This window comes from Rhinatrema bivittatum, chromosome 2 (assembly GCF_901001135.1).
Source record: "Rhinatrema bivittatum chromosome 2, aRhiBiv1.1, whole genome shotgun sequence".
NCBI classification, from domain to species: Eukaryota; Metazoa; Chordata; class Amphibia; order Gymnophiona; family Rhinatrematidae; genus Rhinatrema; species Rhinatrema bivittatum.
The window spans coordinates 501,217,326-501,238,850 of record NC_042616.1 but is presented as its reverse complement, the minus strand read 5'-3'; the positions used below and the strand labels follow the sequence as shown (position 1 = coordinate 501,238,850).

The 21,525-nt window shown below is 42.6% G+C and overlaps 1 protein-coding gene across 1 annotated transcript in view; it reads left to right on the top strand.

The window, feature by feature from the left end:
* ELOVL2 (ELOVL fatty acid elongase 2) overlaps window positions 1-21,525 on the top strand; it is a 150,811-nt gene that overhangs the window by 95,364 nt on the left and 33,922 nt on the right. The window contains exon 3 of the mRNA XM_029590659.1: window positions 1,097-1,284. Coding sequence (XP_029446519.1) covers window positions 1,097-1,284 — 188 coding nt within the window. The remainder of the gene's footprint in view (window positions 1-1,096; window positions 1,285-21,525) is intronic.

The following is a 21,525-nucleotide window of genomic DNA, read 5'->3' as shown; positions in this document are numbered from 1 at the left end:
TACCAGTGCATGCATGCATAGCCATCTCGCGAATATCTAAAACAAAACTGACTTGAGAAACCATACTCTACAATATATCATGCATCAGTAACCCCATCCGCTAAGCACAAAAAGACTTGAGGCAAGCACTCTTTTTCCATTTATTTGAAGATGTGGCCGTAAGATTGTGTACTCTTCTGCCATCAAGAAAGCACATGAAACTCCTAATTAAAATTTCCCGTCCAGATCCTGCCTTTTGGAGGTTCTTGCTTCCCACACATTCTTTGATCACTATCCTGTCCTGCCTCGCATCCTTTGACCCCCTTCCATTTTTATAAAAACTTACACCACAGGGCTCAATGTCAACTCATTTGGCCGAACAATCAAAATTTAGCAATTTCTTTGCGTGGAAGACAGTGAGTTTTCGGAGACTAAATGGTGAATTAATAGCAACTTTTCACAAAAATAACGCACAATCAATGGTTTATTGAAATTATGCATCTATGAGTCTGAGAGGAAAAAGATGAAAAGTGATATTTTCCAGAAATATTTCACAAGAGCAAAAGCTTCGATTTTTCTGCTTTTGTTTTTAGCAGAAATCTTTTTCTCATATCTCTAGAGACCAAACCGGGTGAGGAGCCAAAATGAGTCCCTGTTTCTTCTCTCTTATTATACGAGTATCACTGTTTGCACATTTGCTCCTAGAATCACTTGCCTCACTTTGCTTGCCCCCTAGTATTTGCTGCTTTGGATCAGGATTTCAGAATATATTTTGTTTCTAGGCCAACATCACCTCAGTTCTAATGAGGTGACTGCTATTAGTTTACATCTGCATTTTTTTCCTGGAAAGCTCTCTCGAACTTTACCACAGACATAAGCCATCTACTCAGAGAAGATCACAACATAAGTGCCATCGAGCCCAGCATCCTGCCACCCACTGTGGCCAGTCTGGGTTGCTTAGAAGTACCCGGAAGATCCTGATGGGGAGATGCATTCCCTGTTGCATATGTATACTGTATATGGTCTGGTTTATTTCGTTCATATTTGTATTTTTATTCATCAGAATCTCCTCTCTTGTTCCTCACTCTCATCATTCATTGTCTGTGTTTCTGTTCAGATTCCAGGGTCAGAGGATGGCTTTTATTGGACTCTTACCTACCTACATTTTCTCTTACCGTAGTATATATGCTTTCTATATGGTTGGGTACCAAATATATGAAGAACAAGCCTGCATTCTCTCTCAGGGGTCACCTTATTGTATATAACCTTGGAGTTACATTGCTGTCCCTGTACATGTTGATAGAGGTAAGTTTTGGGTTTTTTTGTATATAGCCATTGTTAAAAATGTGTTACTGAAAACACAAGAACCAGAATGTGGAAAAGGAATATCAAATAATTTGGATTTTCAAAATGCAGTTTTAATCAAATGAATCCAAAAGCTTAGTTAAGGGGTTTTTTCTATAGAGGTCTATAATGAGAGAACCTCTGTGTGTTTAGCCCCAATACCAATACACAGGAGAACCAAAAATGTCCAATAATGAAATTTTATTGTAAGGAAAAATTGTCTTTGGTTTACAAGGTATTGATGGAAGGAAAGAGAATGGTTACACAAAGTGCAGTGTCTGACTGCTCTCCAAACTCCTTCAGAGAGCTATTACATCTCTTTCTTATATACAATATTCTTCCTATAGGCTCCTTACCCCTCCGCCCCCTCCCTGTCATGCGTTACTCAGACCTCCTGTAATTTGTCACTTACCATGCACCAAAAAAGGGCACTGAGCTACCACTTCCTACCCCTAAGCCAGTATAGCTCCCCATCTGACCACAAACGTCCCAGCTCTGGTTCTGCATTTCACCTCGGCACCTAGGAAAACTGCTTCATGCTCTCTGCTAACTGTTCTCAGGCTGGCACACACTGGTTCCTCTTTTGGACATGCTCCTTCTGTGCTGCCTGTCGGCGTCTCTGTAAAGATGCAACTCTCCCTTTAGCTGGGGCTTTGGACACATCAGCATCTTGCCTGACCTATGGTACTTGTTACCGGGCACATTTATACATCTCACAATGATTTAGAAAGGCTGGCTCTGTGGCAAGGTTCTAGTCCTGTGGGTTATATTGCAGAATACCAAACTACGAGCCCCCTATCCATTAAGGACAGAGGGGCCGATGTAATAAGGAACACCAACGTTAGAACAGGTTTTTACTCTTGTTTTATTGCACATTTTTTAGGAGTAGGTTAGCTCTGGTATATAACAGGGGTTTTAACGCCAAAAAATGTGCACTAAAACAGGCATAAAAACCCACACTAATCCTAGTGCAGGTGCATGCAAATCCTGTGTAAAAGAAGGCATTAGCTATTCCTCAGCAATGCAGGGAAATGAGTAAAAGTGAAGACATCTTAAAGCACACATTCTGTAATGCTGGAAATTTAACTCCTGAGTCAGAAAATTTAACTTACATTTTGGTTGCCATATTATACTATTTAGGGATGTGCAGAGGGACGCCATACGTTGCATTCGGGATACGTATTCATCGGGGGGCAGAATCGTTGCATATATCCGTATGGCGTCCTGATACGGTTATACGTCGAACCCTATTTGTTGCCCGGCTAAAATTAAATTTACTACAACCCCCCACCCTCCTGACCACCCCAAGACTTACCAAAACTCCCTGGTGGTCCAGCGGGGGTCTGAGAGCACTCTCACACCCTCGGTACCAGTTCAAAACGGCGCCGATAGCCTTTGCCCTACTATGTCACAGGGGCTACCGGTGCCATTGGTCAGCCCCTGTCACATGGCCAAAGGCTATTGGCGCCATTTTGAACTGCATGGGATGGCTCCCGGATCCCCCGCTAGACCACCAGGGAGTTTTGGTAAGTCTTGGGGGGGATCAGGAGGGGGGTTGTTTAAATTGGTGGCCGAATAATTCGACGAAAATTCGTTGTATCTGTGAGGAATCGCGATACGTTTCGCTTCCCCACGAATACAACGAATATTGGCACATCCATTGTGGATTGCCAATACGTAGGGACCGAATGCACACCCCTAATACTATTGCTGTGCCCAGCAATAGAATAACTTTGGTTACCAGAAATGTGAGTTTACTAGGGATAGGCATTTGGGAGAAACAAAATAAGAAATAAGATGAAATTTCCTATTTTGTTTCATTGTGTTTACAAAGCAAAACAATTGAAAATCCGACAAAATTTTGTTGGTTTTCACATTTCGTTTTGAAACCAAAAAAATTGATCCGTTGGGCCTAGGCCCAGACCTGAAGCTGGGGTCTCGCCTAGGGAATAGGCCAAGGCCTTTTTGTCCATGCACAAAACTGGGGCCAGAGCCTTGGTCTAGGCCTGAAGCTAGCCTAGGCAACTATATCTTTTTTGAGATGTGGCGACCAGAATTGTACACAGTATTCAAGGTGCGGTCTCACCATGGAGCAATACAGAGGCATTATGACATTTTCCGTTTTATTAACCATTCCCTTCCTAATAATTCCTAACATTCTGTTTGCTTTTTTGACTGCCGCAGCACACTGCACCGACGATTTCAATGTGTTATCCACTATTACTTCTAGATTTCTTTCTTGGGTTGTAGCACCTAATATGGAACCCAACATCATGTAACTACAGCAAGGGTTATTTTTCCCTATATGCAACACCTTACACTTGTCCACATTAAATTTCATCTGCTTGGATGCCCAGTCTTCCAGTCTTGCAAGGTCCTCGTGTAATGTATCACAATCCGCTTGTGATTTAACTACTCTGAATAATTTTGTATCATCCCCAAATTTGATAACCTCACTCGTCGTATTCCTTTCCAGATCATTTATAAATATATTGAAAAGCACCGGTCCAAGTACAGATCCCTGAGGCACTCCACTGTTTACCTTTCCACTGAGAAAATTGACCATTTAATCCTACTCTCTGTTTCCTGTCTTTTAAAAGACAGGAAATGGGATAGGAATAGTTTTACTTTTTAGTTTTTTTAGAAGCCTTTCATGAGGGACTTTGTCAAACGCCTTCTAAAAATCCAAATACACTACATCTACCGGTTCACCTTTATCCACCTGTTTATTAACCCCTTCAAAAAAATGAAGCAGCTCCCAAAGCTATTATATCCTGCAAAGGGCAAGAAAAGCTCTTCTTCTCTCTTGTGTTATCTTACACAAATCAGGGTAGGCTCGAACTGATTGGCCATGAAAAGAAACATTGGGGTAGATTTTCAAAAAACGCGAATAGGCGTACTTTTGCTGGCGCATCAGGCGCCAGCAAAAGTACGCTGGATTTTAGTAGATACGCACGGAACCGCGCGTATCCACTAAAATCCTGGATCGGCGCGCGCAAGGCTATGAATTCTGTATAGCCGGCGAGCGCCGAGCCGCGCAGCCTACCCCCGTTCCCTCCAAGGCCGCTCCGAAATCGGAGCGCCTTGGAGGGAATCCTCTAACGCCCTCCCCTTCCCCTCCCTTCCTCTACCTAACCCACCCGCCCGGCCCTGTCTACACCCCCCCCTTACCTTTCTCCGGGGATTTACGCCTCCCGGAGGGAGAAGTAAATCCCCGCGCGCCAGCGGGCCTGTTGCGCGCTGGGACGCGACCTGGGGGCGGGTACGGAGGGCGCGGCCACGCCCCCGGACCGCCCCGGGCCGTAGCCACGCCCCGGTACCCGCCCCCAAAACGCTGCCGACACGCCCCCTAAACGCCGCGACGACCGGGCCCGCCCCCGACACACCCCCCTCGGAGAACCCTGGACTTACGCGAGTCCCGGGGCTCTGTGCGCGCCGGTAGGCCTATGTAAAATAGGCTCACCGGCGCGCAGGGCCCTGCTCGCCTAAATCCGCCCGGTTTTGGGCGGATTTAGGCGAGCAGGGCTCTGAAAATCCACCCCGAATGAATTTTTTTTTTGTTTCTGATGTAAGCTCTCTGGGGTAGGCACCTACAGCTGACCAGTACTTCAAAGTCAGGATGCACAACACCAAGTGCATACCATTCTGCTGGAGGTGCTTTTCCCAGAGAGCTTATGCTTTTCAGCTGTACGGGGCAAGCCGCAGAGAGCTTTCGCCTTCTTTGGTCTGAGGTGGAGTAAGCTCACATTTCTGGTGGCCACGATATTCTATTGCTGTGCCCATGTGGCAGTGCCTTTCTATCAGACTGGACGCAGCAGCAGAATAATTTTGGCCACCAGAAATGCGAGTTAACTTTGACTCCACCTCAAGCCAAGGAGTTAATCTGAAACTCCGCTTAAGTGCATTACACCAGGAGTATGGAGGTAAGCTCTTGAAGCTGGAAGGAGTGCAGGGCATGTACCCAGTACATGCCCTGCACTCCTTCCAGCTTGAAGTGCTTGAAGTGATTAAAATGACCTTGCATGCCAAATTGGCACTGGGCATCCCGACTGTACCCAGTCGGGATGCCCAGTGCCAATCTCACATGCAAAGCCATTTTGCCAAGTGGAATCTAAGGGTAAGCTCTCTGTACAGGCAGCCTCGGCCATTTGAGATGCACAGTACCAAAGTGTGTATTGCTCAGCTGTAGATGTCTGCCTTAGAGAGCTTACCCTTTGATTTTACTTGGCATACCTTGCCCATATGGTTTTGTGTGTGAGATTGTGCCCGGGTCGGGATACCCAGTGCCAATTTGGCATGCAAGGTCATTTTAATCACTTCAAGCACTTAAATCTTTACTCCTATTTCAAACCACTTATTATTGTTCCTCAATAGTGCAGATCTTTCAGTTTAGCTCACACTTAGTATTTTTTGTTTAGCAAGCATTTTTAAGTCCTGTTTGATTTGCATCCCATTTGCTTACTGTGACCCCTGTTTTTAACCTATGTGCTAAGTAAAATCAGAGCCAACTCCAATGTTAGTGCGGGTTTTATTACATTGGCCCCAGAGTATGTTGCTGAGGAGATATGTTCAGGCCTCTGATTCTTTATTATAAATGTCTAGCACCTCTTCATATATGACTGCAACCAAATTAATTATAACTCATATAGGGAAAAGGGCTTTTTTTGACATTTCATAAGTGTTCAGTAAATGTTTTGTCCAGTGGACATTATTCCTTAATTATAAGCTAAATAGAATATTCAGAGACCAATATACTAAAATACACTTATGCTTTTGCAGTAGTTAATGAGCATTAAAATCTCTATTACTATGCACAATCTAGTATATGTGTTTAAAATTGTTTTTAACATGTTAATTAACTTGTGAGCATGTTAATGAAAAAAAATTGTGCTAATAAATTGCAAAACTATGCATAACAGTTCATTACCTATCAGTGTATAGAAAAATAATGCACATTAAAATATGCAAAAGTGAACACAGACCTATTAATGCAAAAAACATAACTACACCTCAAAGAGATGTAGTTAAGATTTTTTTGCAAAAACATCTGTGTCAATGTGCTATCTTTGAGGCTAGTAAAATTATGCAAAACTCATCAGCATGTCATTAGCATGTGACATTAATGCAAATTAGAATGTGCTAATTGCCAGTGTTAATACACTTTAGTACATTGGCCCTTCAGCTTGATTCTGAGCGGTCTGATGGACTGAAACACAGAACATTAATTAAGCAATAATGTCCTCCATTGCAGCACTTTCATAGTCCATGAAGAATAAAGTACCTGATGAATTAATAAACTGCTGTGGTGGATCTTTTCATGCTTTCTTAACTAGATTTGAGAATAAAAGGGGGTGGGCAAAGGAGCAAATAGTTTACACTAGTAGTTATTAATCTTGTGGCAGATACTTTGTCCTGCAAACTGCTGAAAACAAAAAGTTCCTCTCTGGCTGCTCCGAGCTCATAACGCTAAGTTGCGGGAGCCAGGTGAAGCCAACAGATAGCACTTTTGATGGAGCCAATGTGCGAATGAGCTAGCTAGAATGGTTCTTTCATTCAATAGTGGCCGCAGTGCTGGGCCCAATGGGCTGAGCTGAGACACAGACCTAGTGACCAATAGGACTGTTGTTTTCTTGGCACCTTAGTGAGGTGCGGACTTCCTGTCATTAAACAGCTGAGTCTCTCAATTGGCTGCTGATGAATTGTAGCGTTAGGTCCTTCAAGGGAGTGTGAATGAGAAATATTGGTTCTTCATGTTGGCTTCCCCTCCAGTCTTTGACATTTGGGGAATTTGAAGATTGGCCTCCATGGTTAGGCTTCTAAAAATGTTGAAGCCATAGATAGACTGGAAAAAAACAAACAAACCCACAAGCCACAATTGTTCTCAGAAACTCAGTCGATACTCCAGAGATTTTCCTGAGTGTATGGGTGTGGTTTTTGGGTTGTGATCATAGAATATGGTGTTTTTGGTCTGTCTGTAAATGAAATACAACAATATTCCAGTTTCGATTTATCAAGGCATAGGCTGATGTGAAAAATGTGACGGAGCGGCTGGCGTTTACATTTCGAGTCTTCACCAGCAGCATAAATGACTAATTTTAAAGGTAATTTGTTCAGAACAGCTAATTTTAAGTGTATAGTTCTGAAAACATTGCTCATTTCACTGACGTAACACTATTTTAGAATGTTCCTGCCAGCTGTTTCTTTTTAAAAACATGTCATGAAATATGTAAAAAACATAAAACACATTTTAGCATGCGATAGTAACAATTCCATTTTGACAAACGGCTGGTGGCGTTAAACTTCCTGCCTGGATTGAAGGCTCTTGGCTTCTCGTCAGGCCTTCATAAGCAGGGTGAGAGAGGGGCTGAGAGAAAACTGCTGGGAGCTGGTTGTAAAGGGGGGGGGGAGACTGGCTGGGAGGGGATGAGCTGGGAGGGAAAAAGGGGCTGGAAGAAGAGAGTTTTGGGAGAGGAGTAGAGGGGCTGGGAGAATAGCAGAGAAGGCTGACAGAGAGAGGACATGGGCTGTGAGAATGGGACGGTGGCTGAGGGAAGGGAAAGGAGGCTACAGGCTGGGAAAGAGGATATGGGCTGTGATAAGAAGAGGAGCTGGGGTGAGTGGTTAGGTGAAGGGAACTTTAAAAGGAAGAGAGAGGTGGAGAGGTCTGGGAAAGGAGCTTAGGTGGATGGGGTGGGGGACTGATAGAGGAGGTAGACCAAGAGAAGGGCTGTGAGAAGAGAGGGGCTTATGATGGAGGAGGGAAGAGGCAAGAAGAAGGGGGTGGGGAGGGAGATGGAACTGGCAAGAGGGGGTGAGCCCAGGAGTAGACGAGAGAAAGTAATGAATTGTGGGGAGAGAGAGAGCCGTGGATAGAAAGAGTTATACACATGGAGGAAAAATAACAAATGATAAAGAAATAACAGGAAGACTAGAAAAAAAAAGCTTTAAAAGAAAAAGGAAGATCTAAGGCAGAGAGGTAACTGAGAAAAAGCCAAGAGCCAGCAAAGACGGAAGATGGAATCAACCTACAGACACAAACGTTGGAAAATAGTGTATTTTAAGTTTGGTGAAGATTTCTGTGCTGGCTGGGCAGGGTGAAGTGTGTGTGTGTGGGGGGGGGGGGGGGGGGGGGGGGGATGGTATCTGCCCTTGATTCCAGCCCTGCAGTCACCAGAATAAATAAGATATTTTACTGGAAGGATGGGGAAGGGGGAGGAGGTTGTGGTGGTGCCTGTGGTATCATAGGCTCAAAATCTCTCTTAGAAATTGGCAGCTCCAGTACTGAGAGGGGCTGTGGTCAAGGCTTGAACTGAGATGACCATTGCTCACCCTTGCTACAGAAGTAAATAAAACCTTCCCCTGTTATATCCCACAGGAGGCAGCAGTTATCTCTGGGGTGTCCAAGTCAAGGTCAGGAAGCACCACATGCAGCTGTGGCCCTGGAGCTGGGGAGATACTGCTGAGCTGCTAGGGCTGAGGACATGCAAGTAATGGATTGCCTTGTGTGAACTCTGCAGACGTGGGTCTGGCTCTGGACTGGAATCTGTGCGTGCAGGGAGGAGGCAGGGTTAGTTCCAGACAAAAAATAGTGCCTGGGCTCAGGGAGTGCAGAGCAGGGAAGTGAGCCAAGCTTGGAGGGGAATCACAAGCTGAAAGGTGAGTGGAACCCGCCAATGAAGGGAAGGCTAACAGTGCTGATGAGGGGTGGCAATCAGTGAAGGGGTGGGTGAACCAAGCATGCAGAGGAGGGCAGCTGGCTAAGGAGGGGTGAGGAGGAGGAAGCTGCTGAGGAGTGGAGGGATGAGAAGAGGAACAGAGGACAGGTCAATGGGAAATGGTGAGCAGAGAGTAGAGCTGAAAGAAGAGAATTAAACACCCTTCCCAAACATAAAATTCAGTGTATTGCTATGCAGGAGGGGGAGAATTAACAGAGTAGCGAGGGTAAGGAAGGGAGAGAGAAGGTAGATTAGGAGAATGAGAGAAAAGGAAGGTTGGGTATGGTGTTGGCAGGAGAGAGAAAAGACTGTGATGTGGATGGGTTGTTGGTGGGGTTGGGGGATGGAGCAGGAGGGCGGAGACTGGTGAGGATGAGCTGGGATTGGGGAGAAGAATGAATTGTGGGACTTTGAATGCTTCCCTGTTGTGCCGAATTCAGCTTCCCAAATCATTTTCAAAAATTGGCTCCTATAAATGAATGCACCTTCCCATTAACAATAGAAAGTTCACATGCTCTGTACGCTCTAGCTCTCTGTTCAGCTTTTAGTTAAGTCCATTATTGAAGCAAAACATCATCACACATTTACTTTAGGGCCTGATTTCCTAAACGTTTTCCCCATAGACACAGAATGGGAGAAAAGCCTTAGTAAGTCTGGCCCTTAGTTTGCTAATGACGGAGATATTTCTGATTTTTGCTCTTTTGTTATTTATGGGTTTATTTCACTAAAACTTAAATCTCCCAATCTATTCTGTAGGCTCTTTTCAGTACACAAAGTGGGATCTGTCCTTGTGCAGTAGCACAGAAGGTTATTTGTTCAGCTTGGCTGTGTTCTGGTTGTGTCGCACATTCTCAGTGGGTTGTCGGACTGAATCTATTAGGCATTTGTCCCAGTATGCCTGGGCTGATGACCTGTGGCACACATTGCAGGCAAATCCCAAGCAGTCAGACTACTAATCTATGTGAGAAAAGATTTTCCCTCAGTTGTTCTGGGAACCTTGGGGTTATGTCACTTATATCTAAATTGATACCATAAGCACGCAGGGGTGTAGAATCAACTAGGAAGAGTTCACCATAGCAGAATACCGAAAAGTGAACTTTGGAATGATGTCTGCCATCCTATATAACTTAAAAATACAAATGGAAAATCCCCCCCTTTATGGGCCCTTTTGGCTCATCAGTAGGTCATGTTTGGGATTCCTACCAGAAACCGTTTTTTTTTTCCTGTTCAGACTGAAGAAACTGGAGTATCATTCACAGCCTCTTTTTGTCTAAGATCCAAGCGCAGACTCTGAACCATGAGCTGAGGATGACTGCTTGTTGGCCTCTTGGCTGAGATTGAGAGCCCGTACAATATGGGACATTAACTTCCTGCCCGCCGGCCCCATTGGGAGCATGATAATGTTATGACCATTGCCAAAGCAAGAGTATTAAATATCCCCGCAGCCCAAAAGAAAAAAAAAAAGGAGTCAGAGAGCTTATCTGTGACCTGTAGTACGTTCTCTGGATCTGTGAATTAATTGAATGGTGTGCAATAACTCTCAAAAGCTAGATTAATAATATTTTACATAAATATCACTTTCAGCTTGTTGGTAAATTGTTCTTAGTGCTGCACTAGTAAATATAATGATCACTTTCCCTGGATATGAAAGCATACATAATCTGAACTGGTGTTTGCTGCATTATCTGCAAGATTTCAAAAAGCCTCCCTATAATCAGGTCTGTTATTTTGGGCATTGACCAGAAAGAATAAGATGCATAAGTTTATAGAGCTAAAGCTGGTGAACCAGCAGGATTTAGATGGATGAGGAATGTTTGGTGTGAATGTAATGAGTGTAGGTGGAGGGTGGTAGAGAGCGGGGTAGGATTATAATGCGAATAAAAAAAAATTACATTGGAAAGAGAAGACCAGAAATATTTTCATTCTGAGTCAGCTGAATTTGTATTGTTTTATTGTTGGTATTGGAATCATATGTTATTACCCTTTAATGAGGATGGCTGTAAAACATTTTGGTTTCTCTAATAAAAAGATTTATATATTATATAAATAGCAATCCTGAAAAAGGTTCAAACAATCAGGATGATACAGGAACCAGGATTTACTAAGTTGTTTTTCCCCATAGATATAGAATAGGGAAAAAAAAAACCAAAACTTAGTAAAACAGGCCCTAAGGGCTTTATTCCAAGCTTTTTTCATTCTGTGCTCATGGAGGCAGACACATAAAAGGGTTGAATTAGAATAGCTTGAAGCTTGTGAGCCGAAGCACCAGTCAGCAAGGCTTCAGCCTCCCCCTTCCACCATTGGTCGCGTTCTCCCCAAAGCTCCTTCGCCTATTGATACTTACATTGTATAACACAAGTCTTTAAACTAGAAGCTGACAGGCCCAGCCTTTGTTTTCTCAATCCAAGCACGAGCTGAATTTTTAAAATATTCTAATTGTATAGTTTTAAGGTAACTGAATAATGAATGAATGCATATGAAAAAGCACAAATGTTTATTAGCAGGGCTGCCCTCAGGCAAATTGGGGCGACTGACCTGGGCTCCATGCTTCGACAGCCCGGCAAGCGATGTTCCCAACCAACCTGCATGGAGAATCTCTGACCACCCTCCTAATTGCCTGGCACCGCTCCAGCTGTCTTGCGGTTTGAACCACCCAAGGCCCCAAAGTCTTATACCACCTACCAGCCCTACATGGTACAAATCTCGAGATGTCTGGAGTGATACCAGGCAGGGTAGCAGGAAGAGATAGTTAACCTTATTTTAATGATTTAAAAATGTTAAGGGGGGCCTCACACAGACTAATTTGCCCCCAAGCTTAGTCTTGGTCATTAGGAAAGATTTAAGCCCTGCTGCTCGGTGCTGCTGCTCACGGTTTTCCAAGCTGGTGCAGATTCAGTCCTTTTGTGTGTCTGTGTTACCACATGCCCAACGTAGGTGTATGCACGTTCCTGTGCCTGTGGTGAACTACTGAATAAGGCCTTAAGAAATCCCGAGCTCAGGGAGAAGAGACCCACACAATAGAAAGAGCAGAGCCTAAGACTGCAAAAGGAAAGCCATTTACAAATGCAAAAGAACAGAGAGGAATTAATGAACATCAAGAATAAGATTACAAGAGTCAAGGAAGCAAAAGGCTACATCTAATTGGTTATTTTGTTTCTCCACACGTTGGTGATGTGGAACTGTAGGGAAAAGCGCACAGGATAATGTCATTGGAGTCCTCTTACATTTGCACAGCATTCTGGGAGACACTTCTCATGAGAGCTTTGACATTACTGTAGAACATTTTAATTCCATTTCACTGCCTCTTTTGCTTCCAATATAGTAAGGAAACCACTCCTTCTTTCTCAATGGGGGCATTGTGTTTTTTTTATAGCCAATGAGCGGGTGGAATATAATTTTACCACACGTTAGGCATGCTTAAAAAGCAAAACCGTATTCATGTTCTGAGTCCTCATTAGTGAGGACCAGAATGTTTCTTTTTTCTGGTTTCCTCTGCTCTTTTAGGTTCCCATACGCATGGTATTCTTAGTACAGAGCAGCCTCATCAGGCTCGGGGAGTAGTGCTCTAACACTGCTATTTAAATAGGCCCATTGCACCAATGCTCGTTTTATTCATGGCTTGCTGATGCCCCTAATTGCTAAGGGTTTGATTGAATAGCGACCTTTTTGCAGCTCCTGCACTGCTGCAACACCAGATGCCCTGCCCCTCAGGTTACTGGCTGCTGAAAGCAGATGGTAGGAGACAAAAGAAAATACAAAAAAAATAGTGATACTTTTTACCACTTGCCGAAGCTCGTCAGCTGTTCAGGATCCTCCTTTAATGAATCGGGCTTCTTAATGTGCATTTTCAGTAACAGTCCAGGTTGGCGGGAGATGAGATGATCAATTATTCCTCCATCATCCGTATATCCTGTCAGATCTTTAAAGCAGAGACCTAGCTGTGTTTGTTTGACTTCATTCTACAAATGGCAAGAAAGGTCCATTAAATGCTTCAGCTGAGTGGGGCAAATTGAGCAAAATGGCGTTCACATCGGCACATCTACTTGAAATGACCGATGCCTTCATCTGCTGGGACCTCAATATTTTAAAATGATGAAAGGCTTATAAATAAAATTTGTATCAATTTTTTGGCAGTGCTTTAAAAGTGTGCAAACACAGATAAAGAAATGATTTACCTAAACCTCCATCCCTAAACCTAGGTAATTTTCAAATTACACCCTCTGATAATGTACGAGACTTAGGAATCCAGAGAGACGAAAACATTACAATGAAAAGGCATGAAAACAAACTAATCATTACAGGATATGCAAAATTGCACCTACTACTAGGGATGTGAATCGTTTTTTGACGATTTAAAATATCGTCCGATATATTTTAAATCGTCAAAAAATCGTTAGGGCCACGATACAATACCAATTCCCCCGATTTATCGTTAAAAAATCATAAATCGGGGGAAGGGGGAGGGCAGGAAAACCGGCACACTAAACCCCCTAAACCCCCCCCCCGACCCTTTAAATTAAATCCCCCACCCTCCCGAACCCCCCCCCCCAATGCTTTAAATTACCTGGGGATCCGGCGGTGGTCCAGAACGGCGGCGGTCCGGAACGGCCCCCTCAATAGAATCGTGTTGTCTTCAGCCGGCGCCATTTTTCAAAATGGCCGCCGCAAAATGGCGGCGGCCATAGACAAAAACGATTCGACGGAGGAGGTCGTTCCGGACCCCCGCTGGACTTTTGGCAAGTCTTGTGGGGGTCAGGAGGCCCCCCCAAGCTGGCCAAAAGTTTCCTGGGAGTCCAGCGGGGTTCCGGGAGCGATTTCTTGCCGCGAATCGTTTTCGTATGGAAAATGGCGCCGGCAGGAGATCGACTGCAGGAGGTCATTCAGCGGGGGTTCCGGACCGCCGCTGAACGACCTCCTGCACTCGATCTCCTGCCGGCGCCATTTTTCCGTACGAAAACGATTCGCGGCAAGAAATCGCTCCCGGAACCCCGCTGGACTCCCAGGAAACTTTTGGCCAGCTTGGGGGGGCCTCCTGACCCCCACAAGACTTGCCAAAAGTCCAGCGGGGGTCCGGAACGACCTCCTCCGTCGAATCGTTTTTGTCTATGGCCGCCGCCATTTTGCGGCGGCCATTTTGAAAAATGGCGCCGGCTGAAGACAACACGATTCTATTGAGGGGACCGTTCCGGACTGCCGCCGTTCTGGACCACCGCCGGATCCCCAGGTAATTTAAAGCATTTGGGGGGGTTCGGGAGGGTGGGGGATTTAATTTAAAGGGTCGGGTGGGTTTTAGGGGGGTTTAGTGTGCCGGCTCACGATTTTAACGATTTTTCACGATAGTTTACTCACCCAAATGGCAACAATACGATTCCCTCCCCCTCCCAGCCGAAATCGATCGTTAAGACGATCGAGGACACGATTCACATCTCTACCTACTACATGGACAGAAACCACTACTAATCTTTGAAGACTTCCGCACTGTCCTACATTCTGTAATTTTCTCTAACACAGACGAGAACTAAAGACTTGGCTATTTAAAAACGCCTATTACTCAACTCAACTTAACCCTATGAGAATGCAGAGTAACATTAACAAGGATAAAGAGAATATTAAATAATGAAAGAATGAAAGAATCTCATGACTATAGCCACATATCTCTACTTATGGCATTTAAGTACATTACCATAGACTCACTTTGTGTTATACCAAAGTACATAATATACCTAAATATGGTTTCACCTAAGTATGTAATACCAAAGTATGTATTAGACCAAAATTCATGTTGACCTAAGTAAAATGTCTTCCCAAAGTGTGTGTTGAACAAAAATATGAATGCTATTCTTGAAAACCATTGTGAGCTTCATTTGGAATGACAGTATATAAAATAACTAAATAAAATAAAATAATGTAGTTTGCCTACTGCCTACCTTTGCCCTCTCAGCATGAGCAGAGGTGCATCAAATCTAGGCTAGCCGGGAATGCTCTTAGTGGCTTTAGGAAGGTGGCATGCTACATCTGTTACATCTACATCTACATCTACATCTGTTACATTTGTTACGGTATCAACCATCCCCCTACAAGATTTTTTATACAATCATATTTTCTAATATTTAATGTATTTATTGACCATTACTAAGTTATTGTTCTGATTCAATTTTTTACTGTTATACTGTTATGGATTTAAATGTAACTGGTTTGTTATTATGTAAACCGGAGTGAAGGCAATGTCTGCTATACCTCGGTATATAAACGAATGCCAAATAAATAAAAATAAATAAATCTGCTGTCTGGCAGAAGCACACAGCTCTTGATTGGAGAACTTCCGTTTGAGTCTCAGAATCTTTTGGCCCATCTAGACAGTCCAAATTTTCTATTTATTTATTCATTTATTTATTTATTTAATTTTATTTCTGCCATTGGATCTGCTGTAAGGCAGCTTCAGAAGTGAAGATCAGGCCAAGATTTTAAGATTCCAACAGTTCCCTTAATTTTCAGGGTTCTTGCTCTGGCTTTTCCTATTTTCACTCACCTGCTGTACCAAACTTGCTGTTCCTTACTTCATTGTCCTGTGCTTTATATTATTTCCTTTTGTGTTCGGAAACTTTTAATTATCTCATGTCTCTGTCCTGTTTAAGCCCATTCTCACATCTATTCTTTTCATTCCTGATCTGTTTTATTTTATAAGGAGCATCCTTCTTACTTGTCACCTTACCCCTACCCTGTCCCTGCTCAAGAATGATCTAAAAATGCCCCTCCTTTTACTGAATGCCAAATTTTTTCATCTTGTTTCTTATTCATGTTATTTTATTGGTCCCCTTATGGTGGGGGTTTTGTATGGTGTATGTTTTGAACTTTTTATGAATATTTTGTATCTATTTGCAAAAATACTGAATCTTAAGTGAAAATGAAATCATTCTATGCTGCTCTGAAGCTGCATTACCTGGTCTGAGATAATGCAGCATAGGGATGTGCAGAAGGACACCATACGTTGCATTCGGGATTCGTATTCGTCAGGGGGCAGATACATTTATATGTTAATTCTTATTCATCCTGGCTAAAATTAAATTAACTACAAACCCCCACCCTCCTGACCACCCCAAGACTTACCAAAACTCCCTGGTGGTCCAGCGGGGGGTCCGGGAGCCATCTCCTGCACTCACACCCTCGGCTGCCGGTATTCAAAATGGCACTGATAGCCTTTGACCTACTATGTCACAGGGGCTACCGGTGCCATTGGTCAGCCCCTGTCACATGGTAGGAGCACAAGATGGTGCCAGCCATCCATTGCTCCTACCATGTGACAGGGGCTGACCAATGGCACCTGTAGCCCCTGTGACATAGTAGGTCAAAGGCTATCGGCGCCATTTTGAATACTGGCAGCTGAAGGTGTGAGTGCAGGAGATGGCTCCAGGACCCCCCACTGGACCACCAGGGAGTTTTGGTAAGTCTTGGGGGGGTCAGGAGGGTGGGGGGGTTGTTTAAAGTGGCTCCTTTAGATGGCCGAATAATTCGGCAAAGATTCGTTGTATTCGTGGGGAATCGCGATACTTTTCGTTTCCCCACGAATACAACAAATATGTCCCTATATGTTGTGGATTGTCAATTCGTAGGGAACGAATGCACACCGCTAATGCAGCATCAGATGAATACATAAGAATGAACAAAGGATTTGAAACAATTACTAAAAAGGGTCTGTCTCCTCTTTTAGGTTTGTTAGTAGGGAGTAGACTCAGGAGTGACGATAGGAAATATTTCTTCACAGAAAGGGTGGTAGGTGCATGGAACAACCACCTGATGAAGATGATGGAAACAAAAAATGGTAACAGAATACAAGAAAGCCTGGAATAAGCATTAAGTACAGAGGATCACTAATTGCAATGCCAGGAATGAAAAAAAAATTGGGCAGCCTGGGGACCCCTAATGGCCTTTATTTGCCTTCCTTTTCTATGGTTTATGTACCTCATTTTCACATACTAAAGGAGGGTAAAAATATAGTGCAGTCTAATTCTAAAATGTGCAATAATAAAACATTGGCATCTGTCTGGCTAACTTTGCATCTTAATCCTTGACAGTACTAGACCAAGGTTTAATGATTTGGGAGAAAGATACATGCTCCCTTCCTTTAGAACATGTTTCTGTTAACAGTGCTGAAAACAGCTTTCGGTGTAATCGTATACAGTATTTGCTTAACATACCCAAAAATCATTTAAAGACCAGATATAGGTTGCTCCAATTCAGATCTAGCTGCTGAAATATGACTGCCTCTAATTGCCTCAAATTTTGCAAAAGAAATCTGTGTGGCTTAGCAAGAATGTAATTCTCCTTCAGTGCAAAGATGCAGAGTTTCCTCTGGGGCCTGTTTTGTATATTAGCGCTAATGTACAGTAGTTCCTTCCCAATCTTAGGGGAATACCTGGCCGATTGCAAAATAGTCAACAAATGTCTTTGTAATGTGAATGGTTTCTCAGTGCACACATATTAATCTTTTAATCTGTGAACATGTAAATTCAGGCAATAGTTGAACATGCTCATTAGGTATTATGAATCTGTTAAACTATGTTAATCTTGTCTTGCAGATATTAAATATAACCTGGAATAATTGTCCAGTTTCTGGAAAAAATAGTAGGCTCACTATTCACAATGTAGATTTTGGTTCTTATAGCTGTTAGGGAAGAAAGAACCCTAATAGAAAATTACATGCAAGGTACATGCACTTACCAATACAGATATAATAACTGCACGCCTCTTGGAATGTAATTATTTCTTACCAGACTCATCATCATGTATTCTTGCACTTGCTTCTATCAGACACATTCCGTGACAATTTTACAGTTTGTCTATCAAGGAAATTATATTTTATATTCCCTATGTTCGATTTTCCAGTTTATATGGTACCATATAGAAAAAACGTTGGATAGGAATGAGCATACAGTGCTGAGAAAATTTTGCTAACCCCAAGTATAATCCTGAGAAATACAAATTATTACCATGATACTCCTGTTTAATTAAAACCAGTCTTTTCTGATGCAATAAAAAAGGTATAAACAATTCAGAATCAACATGTGTATGTGTGTGTGTGAAATAGTACGTGAACTTCTAGTGTCCTTAGCATAATTAATTGGCTAATTAGAATCAGGAGCTTAAATTATTAGCTAACAAGCAAATCTGACAACTAAATATAGGCATCCTGTCCTATATAGAAGTCCAAAAGGTTCTGAGTTTGGTTTTCACCATGGAAGTTAGTGGGAACTCATCATGCCATATTATTTTAATAAAAACTTGTTACCAAAGAACCTACAAAATTCCAGAGGACCTACTAAAATGAGAAGTTGATGCTCACCTGTCTGGATGGAGTTACAAGACCATTTCTAAACAACTGGGGCTCCGTGTATCCAGTGTCAGACAGTGGATGGGTAGAGACAGATAATCAAGAAATGGAAAAAGACTACAGAGACTGTATCTAGGAGCAGTCATCCTGCCAAGATCACACCAAGAACAATCTGGAAAATCATCCACAACATTCCAAAGAAACCAATTTCTTTATTTATTTATTTAAACATCTTATATTCCGCTGCTTCCCAATATACATATATTTGCTCCAGCAGCCATCTGCGTGTTCTCCAGAACTGCACCGTGTCAGCTGTTCACTCTGCAGAGCAATTCAAGCCACAGTTTGACCTCTGGAAGGATTACCTTGGACTGGCAGTCTTGAGACAAGAAATGCAAGAAAACGAGGGGATGGAGGTAGTCCCACCACCTGCAAGGGCAGCTCCTGAGAAGGCGGATCATAGAAAGCTCATGAGAGCAGGGGTCAACTCCATCTGCAGTGTTGACCCCTGATTGTTGCTTTTGTAAACCGTTGTGATCATCTTTTGGAATGACAGCATATAAAATGCACAAATAAATAAATAAATAAATATGTCGGTCCAGTGCAGATCACATAAAAACATCCAGAAAATACATATTTTAAAACATAATAAAATAAATTTATTTTATTTATTTATCAGGTTTTATATACCATCATTAAGAAAATATTCCATCACAATGGTTTACAAAATACTTAAAATTCAAAAATAATAATAAAAGAATAAATAAATACATATTATCAATGGCAATATGTCATAAAATTCAGACATATTAGAAATTTGAAATATAAAAGATAAAAAAAATCATAAAAATAATCAAAATACAATAGAAAGACAGTTAAAAACTAAATGAAATAAAAACAAAATAAAATAAGAATATCATCTCATCTGTTCTGGTCTTACTTGAGTTATTCATATAAGAAATAACAATGATATATACAAAAATAAAATGAAATCAAGAACAAATATCAAAATAACAGTGCTCATCCATATGTCTCCCTAAAAAATGTTTTCAGCTGCTTTCTAAACATACAGATATAAGTTGTACTTCTAATCTCTCCTGGGACTGAATTGCATAGGGCTGGCTTGGCCCATGAAAAAGCCCTAGCACGCAATCCAGCATTCTTAAAACTTTTTGTTGGCGGTAGCGCAAGTAAATTGGTATTCAAAGAACACAGTAACCTGCATGGTACGTACCAAGTGAGCTTAGCCCTAAGGGCACAACATTCTAGGGATGTGCAGACAAAAAGTTTATGTTCATAAGTCCATAAGTCGAAAGGGGGGGGGTCAATTTCGGTCAATATGGACATATGGAGAATTCCATAAGTTGAGTCTATGTCCATACGTGCACCGATTCCCTAAATAAAAATTTAAACCCCTCACCCTCCTTAATCCCCCCCCCAAGACTTACCAAAACTCCCTGGTGGTCGAGCGGAGAGTCAGGACGCCATTTCTGTATTCCTTTGCAAGGAGCACGTGACGTCGGCGTCACGTCGGAGTGACGCGGACGTCACGTGATTCGCCGCGCGTTCGCTCCGGGACACAACCGGACACAACCGGAACTTTTGGCCAGCTTGGGGGGGCCTCCTGACCCCCCCAAGCTGGCCAAAAGTTCTGGTTGTGTCCAATGAGGGTCCCGGAGCGAACATGCGGGGAATCACGTGACGTCCGCGTCACTCCGACGTGACGCCGATGTCACGTGCTCCTCGCAAAGGAATACAGAAATGGCGTCCTGACTCTCCGCTCGACCACCAGGGAGTTTTGGTAAGTCTTGGGGGGGGGGGATTAAGGAGGGTGAGGGGTTAAAATTTTTATTTAGGATCAACAATCGCGATTTCCAACGTATTCAGCATAGCTATGTTGAATAAGTTGGAAATCCGATCGTTTTCACCTCATCACTTTTTTAAGTTAAAAAAAAAAATTACGTTGCGTTTTACATATGCGTTCAAAACGAATGCACACCCCTACAACATTCTTCTGCATACAAAAGGTTGTGAACCAAGACCAGAAGTCTGAATTTTGCCTGCCCTTTACTGGGAGCAAATGCAATTGTTGTGAAACAGGACTAATATAATTCCAGCAGGGTGTTCTAGATAACATACAAGCTGCTGCATTTTGTATTAATTGAATCACCTTAAACATCTTATCAGCAAGTCCCATAAATAGTATGGCACAGTAATCAATTTGCCCCAACACTAATGACTGGAGCACAGTCCGAAACATGTCTGCGGTTAAATATGAGTGCAAAGGTCTCGATATTTTTAACTTAAAAAAGCATGATCTAGAAAGCTGTTTTACATGAGACATTTTGTCAAACCAGAGCCCAGCAGAATTCCTAAACTAAGAACTTCAGTGAATATTTCAGTTCTCTCCCTGGCATAACAAATCACATTTGAACCCTCACTCACTGGCTTTCTACCAATCCACAGTATCTTCATTTTTTGAATGTTAAGTAAAAGACCATTTTCTGCCAGCCAAGATTTCACAAGTGTCATACATTCACAAAACTGGACAGTGGGCAGCACCCCAGTGGCACACTTGGAATAAAAAGTTGGACATCATCAGCCAAAATATAATATAATATACTCAATGATTTCAACTTTGTAGCTAATGGGACTAAGTATAAATTAAATAACCTAGACTAACATCTAAAGATCTGCAGACCTCTCTCACTATGGCTGATATGAGGGTTCATGCGTCAGCCATCAGGAAAAAACTGAATGGGAATAGTGCTCACGGTAAGACAGCTGGAAAGAAATCACTGATCTCTGTAAAAAAACATTGCAGTCCACCCCAGGTTCACCAAAGAATATCTAGATGACCCACAAGACTTCTGGAATAATGTTCTCTGGTCAGATGTCAATAATTTGCATTTTTCACAATAACAAATGTTTTGTTTTGCAAAAAAAAACAAATATTGCCTTCCAAAATAAGAACCTCAGTCTGTCAAACATATTGGTGGAGGATCCTGGTGTGGGACTGCTTTACAGCATCAAGACCTGAACGGCTTGCCATTATCGATAGAACCACGTAATCTGCTTTATCTCATAAAATTCTAGAGGAGAATTTCAGGCTATCCATTTGTGAGCTGAAGCTGAGCCGAAAGTGAGTCACGCAGCAAG